This window comes from Haemaphysalis longicornis, unplaced genomic scaffold (assembly GCF_048455015.1).
Source record: "Haemaphysalis longicornis isolate Haplotype H1 unplaced genomic scaffold, Haemaphysalis longicornis Haplotype H1 scaffold_10, whole genome shotgun sequence".
Taxonomy (NCBI): domain Eukaryota; kingdom Metazoa; phylum Arthropoda; class Arachnida; order Ixodida; family Ixodidae; genus Haemaphysalis; species Haemaphysalis longicornis.
Window position 1 is genome coordinate 74,109,601 of NW_027526204.1, and position 15,830 is coordinate 74,125,430.

Consider the following 15,830-nt stretch of genomic DNA (forward strand, 5'->3'; position numbering starts at 1 on the left):
ATAAACCGCTTGTTTTTCGGAGCTTGTGTGGGACACCGTGACAACGGTACGCCGTGGGGCGAGCCACGACGACAAGGTGAGCCCCTAAAGTCCTCTGCCCTTAAAAAGCAGTGAGAGATGAGACCGTTGCCAATACAATCGAAGGCCCTCCCATCAATAATGCTTTTGTCCATGGTCTAGTAGCTCCGAGTGCCTAAATAATTTTCCCCCAAGCTGCAACCCCCTAAACAACCACAACAACAACAAGTGCCAAAAAGACATGCTCACGCACCACACAGAAACTTACTGAAACGCTTCAGCCGCTTGTGACTCCTCTTAAAGCGACCGTAGTTTCGGGCGACTGTCTCCGGGCTCTTTTTGTTGAAGTAAAAGATGGACGGCACCCAGTCCGGATGGTTCGTGAGGTTGTGGCACGGCCTTCCTGAGTTGCAACAAAAAAGTGCGTAAGGCCTCCGTCACAAATTCTCAGAAAATTTGTCACAAAGTGGAAGTCTGCGCACAGTCAGAATTTTTCAAATGTGGGAACCAGCGACCCCAGACATGTAGCTCGAATGTAGAAGACTAAGGTTATTTGGGGTGAACAATTCCAGGTTAATTCCTTCCTGGAAGGAATGGGTAGGGATACAATGTGGTGACACTGCTGCTTACTGCTGTTTTCTTTTTAGGGGTGGAGCCCCTCAGGGACTAGGGCTGTTGGCGTCTCCTGTCGCCGCTGTTGTTATTGTTTGTATCATGTAGTCACGGTACTAAAACACCGGGAAACTTGTTTACACCTCGCACTAGAACGTAACGCGTACTAAAAAAACACTGGGACACTCGTTCATGCCTCGCGCTAGAGAGCTTCGTGCTTCAAAGACAAGAGACTTTTAAAGCAAAGCTGTATACCTCTACCCCCCAACGGTTTCTTCTCTGTTGGAAAAAACGCCAAGGCACCAAGAATTCACTTATACACTGCATGCTTCACCTCTCCCCAGGTTTCACTATTAGTGGAGATGGCCCGGGATTTTTTTTCCCACTGCTCTTCACTCTTGTACTGCTTGATTCGTACAAATGCTATCTCTGTTTATGCGCTTTCTCTATCGCTGTGCATATTTGTAGCTTTTTTTTTGTGTCTTGTTACACAATGCTCTACTATTTTGTTTCGACTTTATCCCCCCTCATGTAATACCCTTTTTCTGGGCTCTTAAGGGTACTTTCTGTCATATAAAAAAGAAAAAGAGAGAGAGAGACAGGAGGTAGGTGTGCCTATTTATGCACAATTGCATGCACTTATTTTCAATTTGCCCATTCAGTAAGTGAGCAGTTGACCGAAATGTTACTGTCCCCTCTTCTTTAGAAGACAGATTATGATAATCTTATTCCTCAAGACGTACAGCAGCATGTCATTCTACTCCTCCGCCCACTGACCGTTCGCAAGGGATTTTTTTTTTCAGCCTACACTGGCCGCACTGAGTGTAAGCTTAGTGTAGCCGTAGCAGGGACATTGCGCAAATCTACACTAGTTGCACCAGTGTAGCCAATGTAGGTATTAGGGTTCTCCCCACAGTGATTGGTGGTGAAAATGCTGCCCACTACTCCGACTGACTAGTTTGAAATGCTCACCTGAGGAGCTAAAAACGGCCACTATGTGAAAGCAACGCCAGTGGTCGCAATTTCTCTCTATGGCGGAGAGTTTTAGTTCATGCACATACATTCAGCCAATTATTGACCAAGGCAAACCTGAAGTTTGGTTGATTTCCTTTAATTTAGAAGTCTAAATGCACAACTGTGCACTGAACGGGATCATTAAATGTGATTTATTTAGGTGTAAAGAGAGTTAAAGTAGAAGAGCAACAAAAGTCGACCTGGAAGAAAGAAAAATGTACCTACATAAAATGAATGCTCATCTGAAAATGCCAATGACAATAAAGCTTTCACTGCACATCACGTATGTTACAGCATCCGTGATAAACCACACTAGTGCAAACCGGGGTGCACCAGTGCGCCTTTTCATCCTCAATAAATTGCTCTGGTGCACAGCATCTGTCCTCAACAAACCGGGCCGCACTGTCGCGGGGCAAATTTTGGTTGCCCTGTCACACACCGAGAGAGTCGACGAAGTACCGGGGTGCGATGCATCGTGAGAGAGAGAGAGAGAGAAAGAACTTTATTTGCCCAGAAGTAGAGAGCTTGGACTCTCTTTGCCGCGTTAGTCAGCCAGATGATCTTGGTCCCTGGCGGCTTCTTCGGCCATCTGGACAAGGCGTAGCTGCGTTAGAGGATCAGAGCTGCACAGCAGGGTTTCCCAGTGCTCTAGGTGGTTGATATCTATGCGGGGTAGAGGGGTCTTGCTCCGTGGTTTCTTTTGGCACTTCCACATAATGTGCGTGAGGTATGCGCGGTGGCCACAGTGCTTGCACTTATCCGAGAAGATCTCTGGATGGAAGTGACTATAGGCCAGCGGGTAGTATTGGTTTGAAGTTGCCTCCATGCTTTGGCCTGCGCAGCGTTGAGTGTGAGGTGGGCGGCTGGAAATTCGCACCTGCTGTGTTTGTAGTAATTTGTTATCTCTTTGTACGAGTTGACGCTGTCGAATTTCTCTGAGTGATCTGTTGCTACTGCAGGGGGGTTAACTGCTGCTCGGGTGACGATCTCGCAAGCAGCTGTGTGGGCCCATTCGTTGCCCTGTAACCCTTTGTGTGCAGGAGTCCATATAAGTTTCGTTGACCGGTAATTTGGTGCATCGTGAACACCGCTGCGGAAGCAGCTTCCTCCGCTGTCTGCTGCAGCAAAGGCACGTTGACAGACTCGTGTGAAGGCAGAAAGGGCTGTACATAGTTGCTGACAAGGATAGGTCACTTGCGAATTCATCAGACAGTGATTTCATGGGCTCAGAACAGGTGCTCATAATGGCCAGGGATTGCATATGAGCACACACAAGCATTATGTGCGGCATAAGAACTTTGCTTACTGCAAAGAAGGCTGCATGGCCAGCCAGTAGAAGCAAATATTGGATCTCCGCATTTGTTTTGTTTGAATGTGGTATCACGCACGTTCACTGGAGTGCCTAGACCACCAAGGGTCTACATATTTTGCTGTAGCTGAACGAAAGGATGTGACTGCAGCAGTCGCGTTAATGTGGTTCTCAGACGACGAGAAGGAACTTGTAGGCAGCGGTCTAGTAGGAGTAAGTTGCCGCGCATGTGCGACGGATGTAGGTTGCGCGGTGGCTTTCAATAAATAGCAGTTTTTAGCAGCGCTGCGTCATATCGAGCTGCTCTGCTGGAACTTGTCAACGCTTTCACGAGTTTGATTGATTGATTGTGGGGTTTAACGCGCCGACGCAACGCAGGCGATGAGGCGCGCCGTAGTGGAGGGCTCCGGATTAATTTCGACCACCTGGGGATCTTTAACGTGCGCCGAAATCTCGTACACACGGGCGTTTTTGCTTTTCGCCTCCATCAGAAAAGCGGCCGCCGCGGCCAGGAATCGAACCCGCGACCTCGTGCTCAGCAGCGCAACGCCTTAGCCACTGAGCCACCGCGGCGGGTACTTTCACGAGTTGCTCTCATAGCCCAAGAGATGGCGCTAATGTAGAACTGCTCGGTTTGTACTTGGTGCCGGTGCGCACCGTCGTGGGGCACTGTGCACCGCACCGGTTTTGGGGGCAACCTCAGTGCATGTTTATCGAGGATGCTATTAGGTTCATACTGAGTGCAGGATAAACTTAATTGTAATGAAGCAAAATGCTATCAGGGAATCAGTAGCAGCAACATGAACACTCATTATAAAATACAGAGAACAATATAAAATAATAATGCTAAAAATGCACTCGTGGAGAAAAAAAAAAAACTTTGCGCTGACAGTTTTTCACAGCATGAGATATTGATGTCGCCATTACTAAATGTCTGAAGCGAAATCAAGGCGACTGCAGCACTGGGATCCCTCAACTAGGCAGCCAGAACAACATGGACAAAATGGATGATGAAAAATGGGCCGCGAGAGTGTTTAGGTACCTGTTTATAAGGAGCATGGACACCCGGTGGAGGCGGACGACCAGAGAGCTGACCAAGTGGTACGGAAAGTTTGTAGGGAAAGTGGGGTATACGCAACAGTTAAAAAGCAGGTCAAGGCAGCAGAGGCGACGAAGTGGGAACAAAGAATGGAAGCTAAGAAAACCCTGGAGACTTACAGGACAGGGAAAGTAGAAAACAGGACGGAAATTTATGGCAGTACGCGAGGCAGTGCATTGATCTTTGATGCACGGGCGGGTGCCTGAGAACTCGGGCATACACGATTGTCAACAAGCAGCAGGATGAAACGTGCGTATGCTGTGGCAGGGATAGGGAAGCCGTAGAGCATATTGTCATAGACTGCACAGAGATGCAACCAGGGCAAGACGATGGAAAAGCGACGTTGACGGAGGCTTTGGGATTTGGTGTGGGGGGAGCCTCAACTTCAGGGCCATAAAGGTGACGAAGAGTGGCTGGAATGGTGGTGGAGTAAAAGCAGGGAAGAGATGGGTACGCAGGGTGAGTAATCATACGGATGAGAATTTAGAACAGCGAGGGGAGAAAGCAATGGGAGTTTAAAACAGGCGTGGGGAGGGGGTGATGGAGGGAGACAGATCTATTAGGTTAGTAAGAGTACACCAAGCAAGTAGATCAAAACGTTGCTGACAACCCACGCCCCGATACAGAGAGAGGACCACTGATCATCGTCATCATCAGAGCCGCTAGAACACCGTCATTAGGGTGGCTAGAATGGGAAGGTGTGATGACCGGCCAGGAAAAGCTGGCCCCCGTTCGCGTGAATGCCGCGCGGCGGCGCTGCCGTCAGGGGCGCCGTCAGCTCGCGCGGCCGTTCTGCCCGTTCTCCGTGCTACGCGTCTCTGCCACGACCCGGCGGGGACGCGTTACTGAGCTATGGAAATTGTAGCTAATACCGCAGTTCCTTAGACAAGCAAGGCTTGTGTTGCGCTACCGCTAACATGGGGTTTGCGACACGGCTAAATACGTCGGAGTTTTAAGCTGCCAGAAAGCAAGCAGGCGTTTGAGAAATGCCACATAAAGCCGCTGAGCGGGAGCTTATGTGGGGTACAGTGCTTTTTGCAGGGTTTATGTGAAATATTGTTTTTTTCTTCTTCGGGGTGAGTGCTATATTAATTACTAGGATCACGCGGCATGTTTATTCTTGCCACTCGTATTTTTTTGTTGGTGGTGGGCGTATAATTACGTACGAAAGTAGGTAACTTCGTTTACACCAGCCAAAGCAACATGAAATTGTTGCATACGATCTAATGCAACGTCTTGGAGTCATTTCATTCCCAATGTATACATATATAGTTCGAAAACCAAACAAAAAGATGCAACATGTTCCTAGCCGAGCAAACATTATTGCGTGGAGCAGAATGCAGTTCAGTTCTGCTGCTTCTTTCACGTTACCGCAAGCCTTTTTTTTTTTTTTGCCTTTGCTCTCGTTTGTTTTGTAATCAAAATGCAAATAAAAATGAACGATGTTTAGCACACAATAAGCGCTGCTGCTTCAGCTGTGGAGGTGGATTGTTTGTAGTTGTACCACGTACTATAGATTTATTCGCAGTAAAATAGTACATTCAAAATTCGATCTAACGAACAAATTCTGATTAATGCTTTTACGAGCTCGAACTAAAGAAATAGATTCCCCGCCACCTCCGATTTAACGAAGAATTTCGAGCAACAGGCATAGATCTAAAAATGAGAAATTTCGAATGTGTTCGAACAGAACACCACGAAGATGATTGCGCCACGTCAGAAAAAAAGAGGCATTTGTTTGCAGGGAACTTTACGTGATAAATTACTCAACAATCCCGTGGTGCATGACGTCCTGGCCAGCATGCTTCCTACAATCTTGAAGGGAAATGACGCCATCATCCATGCCAATTCTTCTGGAATTGCGTCGAAGAAAAAATAACCTCAAGGACACATATATCTTACACGAGAAACTCGAGCAAGCCCGCTTTACGTGGTTCAAGGATATAAGAGCCAAGAACGGTCCGCTCAGCGGGGAGGTGGTACAACAGAAAGCGCTGTGTTTCTCGTGACTGCTGGGGTGCGACGACTTCAAGGCAAGCCCCAGCTGGCTCATTATTTTCACCGTGCACTTTTAGTGCATCGCTTAATTATCGTCGTGCGTGCGCCGTAGCCGCCACAATTACCATATCATGGTAGCTGCTGGGATATGCGACTCCCTTTAGACACGGAATTTATGAAATCAACTGCTGACAGTCATGATTTTAAGAAGTTCCCGATTTAACGAAATACGCGGTTTTCGGTGGCTGCGTTAGATCGGGTTTTCAATGTATGACATGCTAGAACTGTTCATGTCGCGTCAAAGCGCTTTGCGCAAACAGCCCAATTGTCCTGAAGCGTCTTGCCGGCCTTCGGAATAGCACGCGACCACTTCAAAATCAGGTCTTGACAAGCGGGTGCACGAAAGAGGGACCCTTTTTCGGAACAAGGTTTGTATCCGAAATTGCACCCTAGCACGAAGCACCATCTCTGAGTTTTTTCTTTGAAGTAGAAGGCACATTCGCCACCGCACAGCAGTGCCGTCATACACGAAATATGCAATAATATGCAGCAAAACACAGAGCGACTATTCCTACCCGCCGCGGTGGCTCAGTGGCTAAGGCGTTGCGCTACTGAGCACAAGGTCGCAAGTTCGATTCCTGGCCGCCGTGGCCGCTTTTCTGATGGAAGCGAAAAGCAAAAACGCCCGTGTGTACGAGATTTCGGCGCACGTTAAAGATCCCCAGGTGGTCAAAATTAATCCGGAGCCCTCCACTACGGCGCGCCTCATCGCCTCCGTTGCCTCGGCTCGTTAAACCCAACAATCAATCAGCGACTAGTCCGCGCCCAGGCGCTGATACAGAGGCTGGCCGCTGGACTGGCTTTCCCCCGCGGAAACGCTGACGGCGCCCCTGACAACAGCGCTCTGTTTTGCCCTAGCGGCAGGCACGCGCCGGGGGAACACCCGCTCTACGGGAAAGGCGCCGCGGTCATCACACCTTCCCATTCTAGCCACCCTACCGTCATGTCAAATGGTAAGGTGCGGGAGGCAAAAAAAAACACAAACAAAAAAACAAATGACAGTTTAGCTAAACGTTTTCCCACTGGCTACTCTGCAGTGGGAAAGGAAAAAAAAATGGATAATGAGAATGAAGGAAAAATAGGAAAAGAAAACTATAAACTAAACTTGTGCACAATCCCAGATCCCGGTGAGCAGAGAAGGTTTTTGCGCTCCGATTTTAATCTCAGCGACGGTTTCCTTGATTAAACGTTACGCTGGAAAGCACGACGAGAAAATTCATCCGGCCTTGGCACTTTCGCGTGGGTAGAGAACGCGTACACATGCAACTAGACGCTGCTCGGTCGCTGAATAGCGCGGTTCTAAACAGCACGCAAGAATGAGCTCGCACCTTCGACGAAGTGGAGGCTGCAAATGCGATCGGCTTCAGTCGGCGCCCAGTTTGGCCTTTTCACCGCGCGAATCCACAACTTGCGTCGCTCGAGGTCCCGCTTCGGGAACTTGTAGAAGCCGATGCCGTTGCCTTTCTTGGCGCGCGTTTTGCAGCCGACAACGCAGCACGTTGTCACCATGTTGAGCCACGCGAGTGTTGTGGCTACATTTAACAACAACGAACTCTCAAAGAACTCTGGAAAGTTTGCTAATTGATGTCCCGCGGTGGCAAATTCTGCTACTTGTTTGCCCACAATGACTGCCTACACAATGATCACGTGACCTTTTAAGAAGCCACAGCTGCTGCCATAGCCACATTTCTGGAGTTTTCATCATAAAAACATAAATACGTAAAACAGCCACAGAAGCCGAAACGGTGTTTTATTTGTGTGGTAAAAACTAAATAAATATAGAAACTTTATAAGCAATGTCCCCAGTCAAAAACAGCTTTTTGTTTGTACGTCGTGTTCTCTTGAGCCCAATGGTGCCTGTGGTGGTTGTTCTTGCGCGTCTGCTGCAACCATAACTTTTGGTTGTTGTCATGAGCTAATTTCCGTTCGCAGCGTTGCAAAACAAAGTCTGAAAGGCGCAGACAAGAATGCAAATTATAGAGCTTTGGTGGAGGGTGAGAGCGGGTAATTTGCAGATCGTCCTTGGTCTTGTCATAGAGTTTCTTAGTAAGTATACTGTAAGAAACTCTATGGGTCTTGTTTTGGTAATCTTGGTATGACGCAATGACTGACGGTAAAGCGGCGTCTTTTGAATTGACAATTTTCTGAAAGAACGAAGCACTTCACTAGCGTACTGTCGTCAACGCTCGAAGTGTACGAGCAAGCACGATCTACAGAACCGTACAGGATGTCACTCCGAACGACGCTGTAACCTATCCGACGTTTCTGTTAGCGTTACCTTTAGTTTCTTAGGCGCTGCCGTCGGTAAGTTCTTGTTCTTATCTGTCAGGTCTGAGAAATGTGCGTAATTTTGTTTATTGAAGTTATGTGCCGCCGCTGCAGATCCTTCTCCAGTTACGTTTCATTTTGCAAAACATAACAGCATGACATAGTTTGCATGCCCTCTTGACAATTTGAGCAGTCAATGCGTACGGCTCATCCGCGTAGTGCAGTGGTCTTTTCCTTTTGTAGTACTGGGAGATTTCGCGTGGGTTTTTGTTCTTGTTGAATCTTAGCTCATAGGTCTTTCTAACACAAATTTGACATCCATAGGACGTATGGTCACTCGCCTGCTGGACCAGTTCAACATTGTTAAATGCCTTTTTTAGTTACTGTGCAGGAGTATGTGGGTGCGGAACTGTGCATGGAGAGAGTATGGACATTCATCTGCAGCGCCCGCACTGTCACCACATTGAGGAGGTCCCGCGTGCAGCACTCGCAAATGCTTTGGGAGAGTGCTACGTGCTATGATAAACTTGTCGTAGACCGAATATGCGTTTACCAGGCAAAGGGTGGTTTCAACTGCAAGCGAACTAAGTTATTATTTCTGTCGTACTTGTAGCTGAAGAACATGAATATTGTAAAATCATCCACATAAAATTATTTAAGTTGTGAAAATGGGAGCAAGCAATCTGCCTTAATGGGAATTAAGAGCGTAGCCCACCACTCAGTAACTTACCTTGAAAGCCTGTTTTGCAAAAAACGAAGAATTCCAGAATTCTTCATGGGGTCTTTTAAGCAAGCCAGAGTTTCAGGAATCGTTTACAGTTAGGGATATAGAAACCTTTAGTTGTTGCATTGTTTTGACATCATTGGTCGAGAGCACGTCTTGAGCGTTCTGATTGGACAGTGCAAGCTTGCACTGCCACAGTGCAAGCTGCAATCACGAATTGGAAATGGGGACATAGTCGTCACAAAGCAGCGATAGAACCTTCCCTAGAAAGGAACTCGTCGAGTGTGTGAAATGTGAAACGTCTGCTACGTGGAAATATTGGCTGGTTGGCACATTTCGAACTTGCGGAAACAGCGCAGTGACAGAACAGTGCTTCATCTGGTCATTTTTCTTCGGTACTGTTCATGTGCTTTTTCTGCAAGTCTGAATTGCAACAGCCAACTTTCCAACTTAGATGCTCTTATCAATAATACGGTGCACAGCATCTAGTAAATGATCTCAACAAAGCCGGCAAACAAGCGACTGTAAGTTGAAAAATGCATCTTCAAGGCACGAGAAGCAACGTGAGCTTCCAGAGGTCTGTCTGGATCACTCGTGACGAGTAGATAACACATCTCAGCTTTGACACTTCGTCATGCAGACATCAGCCGTCCAAACATAAATGCACAGATGACGAGGAGATAAGGAGTGTGATGTGGGGTTCCATAGGAGTTGTAGATTCAAGCTCAGCTAGGAGGGGGATGAGTATACCGTTTTTAATTCGATTATGAGGCGGTCACAATTATATGGCGAGGGTGCACTTTAGAGAGTTAAAAAAATTGCCATATGCATATACTAAGCTTTGAATATAAGGCGGGGTATGGCTTTGAGACTACGGATTTTGGAAAAAAACCTCGCCTTATATTCGAATAGATGCGGTAGTTTGATAATGAGTGCCACATTGAAATTTTGGTGAGGGGTCCACCTAGAAGTTGCACAAGAGCACGATAAAGTTCTGGATGGAGCTTGGTGAGTGGAGCAAGGGAGAGGAATTGGACAAGGGTTGTGATAAGGAGTTTGATAACGAGTGTCATAAGAAGTGTACGGTACGTGCAGAATGTGTATCACATGACTTCCGCCTGTGTCTTAACTGTGCTGTTTTACTGCCTTATGTGATCACTAAGTAGCCCAACTCTTCCCTCTACAGAGTCGACAACCCTCGCTGGTCTTCATTAATGTGGACACCCAATTCTAGCGTTCTACCTCCGGCAACACCACTCTAGCCAACAAAAAAGGCCTTTTCCAGCAGCAAACTCTTGTTTGTGAATGTGCTGTGTAGCTGGGCTTATTCAATTCACTGTTTTACTGTGTAAGCTTGTATGTAAAGCACAGACAAAGACGGTAGAATTGTGCACTCTGCTTTGTGCCTTACTAGCTACTGCAGTGACGACACATTAGTTTGCATTGTAATTTGGTGCTGTCTAACTCCCTATAATTTCAATTTCCACTTACTTCATGGTTAACATAAACTTTGCGTCTGTGCACGCGAGTTTGTACTGGTTAAATGTGTTTGCAGTCTGCCAAATTCTACCTTTCGGGCTTACAAGATTGCAATAGAGCCCCCTGTGATGATGATAACTTTATTTAGCCCCCTGTTTTATATGGCTGAGCTGTGGACGATACGTGGGCCAGAATGTTCAGTGTCAGTTGCCATGTTTATCGTCGATGTGGCCAGAAGGAAATATTGCAGTGCTTTCTTGTATGCTTGAAGTGCACTTGACATTTTCCCATCTTGGGGGGAGGACTTTAGATGCCTCGCTTTAAAGGGGCCATGAAGACAAACTACAAGTTTGGTTCATTAGAAAGATTGCTTTGTCCCAACAAGAATGGAACCAATTCTTTCGCATACTTAAAACCGATATTAAAAGGAAGCGTGTGAATCAGTGGGCCACTTTCTGGCAACTTTTCTATGACGTCACAGAATATTGGCCGGCGAACTAACGGAACGCTAATACCCCTGCTACACTAGTGTCCGAATGTCATTTGACTCAACTGCGATGTTGTGCTGCTCCACTGGGTTTTGAAATGCCACTCAGCTGAAATGACATTCGCATCAAACGAACACCCAGAGAGACGTTTGGGGCTCTCGAATGCCATTTCTATCACCCTCGCGCACAGCACTCCAAGTCAGCATAAACAAATACAACACTGGCGTGCATAAAACAAACAAAATATTCTTAATTGTGGGACTTTGTTTACTTCTCTTTCACTTAAATCACGATATCTACATAATTCCTTACTCTCCATACCAGTGCCAGCGAGCGACAAACCAGTGTGGCCAGACAGCACAAAAAAACCTCACTTGCGATTCAGAATTAAGAAAAAACCATGTCAGAGCTTACGCTATTTATGTCATTTTATTGTCGTCAAAGACTGCTGCTAAATTTAATGGTTGCATTATTGTGTGAAAACAGAACTCGATAGGAGTCGTGCTATGCATCACGGTGAGCGATTGTTAAAGCTTTCAAATGCCATCGAAATTGTAGCAGAGCTCGGTGTATTTGGCATTCGACGCCCCTCATTTGAGTTGAATGACATTCGGCTCGAATGACGTTCAGACACCAGTGGAGCAGGGGTATAAGACACATGACTGACCCGCCGCGGTGGCTCAGTGGCTAAGGCGTTGCGCTGCTGAGCACGAGGTCGCGGGTTCGATTCCCGGCCGCGGCGGCCGCTTTTCTGATGGAGGCGAAAAGCAAAAACGCCCGTGTGTACGAGATTTCGGCGCACGTTAAAGATCCCCAGGTGGTCAAAATTAATCCGGAGCCCTCCACTACGGCGCGCCTCATCGCCTGCGTTGCGTCGGCGCGTTAAACCCCCACAATCAATCAATCAAGACACATGACTGGACGATTGTAGTGAAGACTCTAGTTCCATTTGATCACATCACTTGAATGCTAACGTGCAGTTAACACTCTGAAAATTATGTCTTTAGTGCCGGCCCATCTGAGGTCACTCCTGCCCATAAAAGGTCACTTTAGCGTGAAATTTGGAAGTTTTTCAATGCTTTTTGAATTTTCGTCTATTAAAAGATGTCTTTCTATTAAAAATGTCTTATTAAAATGTTTATTTCTATAAAAGAATATTGTTTATTAAAAAGATTGTTAAAAAGATTATTTTTCTTAACAGGCGTCTTTTTTTCGTTTAAAAAATGCCTTTCGTGGCTGGATTAGGGCTAAGGAACGTATTGAAGCCCAGTTCTTTCAAATTAGACAATGTTGTATTTTGTTTTCAGGGCCCCTGTTACAGGAAAGGAGGAATAGCATTACTTGGCAGGAGGGTCGTTGTCATGGCCTCTTATGATTGGCCCATTGAACTGCAATTTTTTTAACGGAATTGTGCTCACGTTTGCTAAACTATCCTTAATTCGAAATCAACACGCATGATTTACGCAATTGTAATGTTTCTCTTTGTCTGAAATTTGTTTTCTGTTGCTCTTACTCCCGTTTTTTCTTCTTTTTTTTTCTTTATGCGGCTAGCGTTGGTTTGCTTTGACCCTTGCAAAACAGTGAAAGTTACATCAGAGTTGGCAGAAGTTGAACTTTACAAAGAGCTCCTTGGACTTACAATTTTGTCGAATAAAAAAAAAATGCAAGATTCGACTCTGGGCAACTTGGTCGAATTTTGGAGTATTCGGTATCTGATGTTGCTTTTATTACTTCTTTTTCAGAGCCAACTGGTGTGTGAAAATCCAGACATTTTGCACCTCAACGCATGGGAATTGTCTCTCGGCCATTTTTTTATGGACGTGCATTATATGTTTAGAAATTCGCTGTTTTTCTTGTTCTTATGCTTTTTGATTGGTGCAGCTGAAACGAAAGTGATGGTTTCTGTGCATTGCGCCGCTTTTCACGTTTGAAACCGTACTATTTCGGCTTGGAGGAGAGAAGGAAAGCTTCTACAGTGCATTGCAAAGCTCATAAGAACTGATGATTTTAGGCTTTTTTGAAGGAGCCGTGAAGAGAAAACACAACTTTGGTTCATTCAAAAGATTGCCTCGTTAGAATCATACTGACACCACTTTTATTGTAAACTTCGCTCAAATAAGCTACATAATGAGGAAAAAAGGGAATGGCCATGCGACCCACTAGCTCATTTCCCGCAACAGAACCAATGATGTCACATGTGACAGCTCTACGAGTGGCGGAGGGCGGCAAAAGCAAACGCAAATTACGCAGAGCTTATAAGCTTGCCGAACGAGCCATTTGCGCTTAAATTTAGGGCACATTCTTTATAAAGCCGTAAGAATGGTGGGACAAACAGGGGAAGTTACGAAAGCACACGTAAACATAGAAGTGCCGATGCGTACTGCTGTTGGTACTGTGTGCAGTATGCTTGGTTTAGCTGCACAGGACTGCGGGGCTTTTGGGTTGTCTCAGACGACACTGGCCGATTGATGCAAGCGACGATGTCTTACGCGACCGTATTTGTCGAGCGAACACTGTGTTTCACGAAACGATTATTTTCTTCCTGAACAAAAACAAGCCAGGTTTAAATACGGTCACAAACTAACCAAAGGCAGAAAACCGCTTGCCACGGTATGGTGGTGCCACCTATGTTCACTCGTGGTAAACAAGGCTTCCTGATTAGTTGCAGAGCGGTCGGTTCCGGTGATGTCATTGCAGACCACGAAAACATGCGATTTAGTGGTGAAATCAAAATTTTAACTTAAAGAATTAATTTCTCGGTGAATAAAGCATCATTTGCATTCGGACAAGCGCTGGGGGCACTATAAAAACACGGAATCTTTCGAATAACGCAAATGTATTTTGTCTTCATGGCTCCTCTAAGGATTTGAACTAAGCTAGCCACTTTTTGGTAGTTTTCTTTCAGACTCCTGTGTTTACCAGTCTGCCATAGCACTGCTTGTGTTGCAACATTCATGATGTGCTCTCAGGGGAGTGTGATCAAACGGTTTTTGAGCGTGTAAAAACATGGGCTTTTGTGTTGTGCATTGTTTGATTGTTACAGTATCTCAACACCATGAAAGTTTCATACATGAGATGTGGGTGATGTAGCGCATGCAGTTTAAGGAACGCACTGCAACAAACACTTTGCTTTTTTTCTTTGTCAGTCCAAGAATGCGACAGATAAAATGTGGCTTCATGCCTGTAGATGTCTTTTGTGCCGTTGTTATTTGTGAGTGTTGTTACTAAATGTCTGCTAGACTGGTATATCGTAATTAATGGTTGACTATGCCTGTGGATTTAGTGGGCAACACTTCAAGTGCAGTTGCCAAGATAACATTGTAAATTGTTCCGTTTTCACTCTAGGCGGTCATGATGTACTATTTCTCTGGTTACTTTTTCTTTGATTTACTGGGATGTTTACCAGTCTCTTAATAATGTTTCTTCCATGGAACCGCAAAAATTTCTTGTTTTAAGCATAAAATCACGTCTATCAAAGCAGTTTTACAAGAACTGGGTGAACGTTGAAAGAGCTGCTTCAGCTGGTAACAAACGTTCAATGTTTAATTTTCATTTCCTCTTTTCATCCCATGCCTCAACAAAGCCAGCTACAGTTTCGAAGACCCCCGCCCGGGAACCCCAGAAACAGCTCCCAACACAACAAGCCAAAACGCAGCCAAAGTCAAGCACGAAGCCGCAGCCACAGCCGAGCCGTATCAATCCAGTGTGCCAATCCAGTGTGATCAGTGTGACTTCACGAGCCGCAGCATGGTACTGATGTCTGACCACCGGCACCAGCAGCAGGCTCTAATCCAAGAAAATCCGATCCGGTTTGAGTGCGAGTTGTGCAATGTGGTGTTTCGGTGGCACGAGCGGCTACTCTTGCACATGCAGTGCCACATAGGCGCACCAGGCTCGCCGGTCGAGTGCTACCTCTGCCCCGGCAAATTCTCCAGTGAGCAGAATTTGGTGAGGCACTACAAGACGAAGCACCGCAACTCAGAGGCCTTCCGCTGCCCCCTCTGCCCCAGCAAATTCTCGCGCAAGGACACCCTCCGAGTGCACGTGCGACGACACGGTAGCGACGGCGCGAGGTATCAAATTGGAGAGTAGTAGCAGGATGAGAGAAACACAAGGGGGGAGGGGAAAGGGGCAGAACAGCTTATAGTGGCGTGACGTGAAACTGGAGTTGTGGTAGTTTTCGCCGGACTCTTTTTTTTCTGTCTGGTCGTCGTGTTCTTCACGCACATCTGGTCCCTGTGGTTCTTGCACGTCTGCTGCAACCAGAACTTTTAGTTGTTGTCATGAACTAATTTCAGTTCGCAGCGTTACAAAACAAAGGCTGAAAGGCGCAGAGAAGAAGGCAAATTATAGAGCTTTGGTGGAGGATGAGAGCGGGTAATTTGCAGATCGTCCTTGTTCCTGCTTTGGTAATCTTGGTATGACGATATGACTGACGATAAAGCGGCGTCTTTTGAATTGAGAATTTTCTGAGAGGACGAAGCACTTTCCTAGTGTACTGTCGTCAACGCTCGAAGTGTAGGTCAAAGGAGAGAAGGAAAGCTTCTATGATTCACTACAAAGCTCATGGGAACTGATCATTTTAGGCTTTTCTAATTATTTGAACTAAGCTAGCCACTTCTTGGTAGTTTTCTTTCAGACTCCTATGCTTACCAGTCCGCCATAACATGATTTGGGTTGCAACATTGTGTGATGTGCTTTGAATGGAGCGTGATCAAGCGGTTTTCGAGTGTGTGTAATGATATGGGCTTTTGTATTGTT

At 46.2% G+C, this 15,830-nt stretch overlaps 1 protein-coding gene across 3 annotated transcripts in view; it reads right to left on the reverse strand.

Annotated features, from left to right (window-relative positions):
- LOC144158769 (uncharacterized) overlaps positions 1-7,755 on the reverse strand; it is a 51,286-nt gene extending 43,531 nt beyond the window's left edge. For all 3 annotated transcript variants that reach the window (XM_077689908.1, XM_077689906.1, XM_077689907.1), the window contains exons 1-2: positions 7,439-7,755; positions 287-421 (exon numbers count right to left, since the gene is read on the reverse strand). In XM_077689908.1, the coding sequence (XP_077546034.1) occupies positions 287-421; positions 7,439-7,619 (316 nt within the window). In that variant the 5' untranslated portion in view covers positions 7,620-7,755. The remainder of the gene's footprint in view (positions 1-286; positions 422-7,438) is intronic.
- Positions 7,756-15,830: the final 8,075 nt, after the last annotated feature.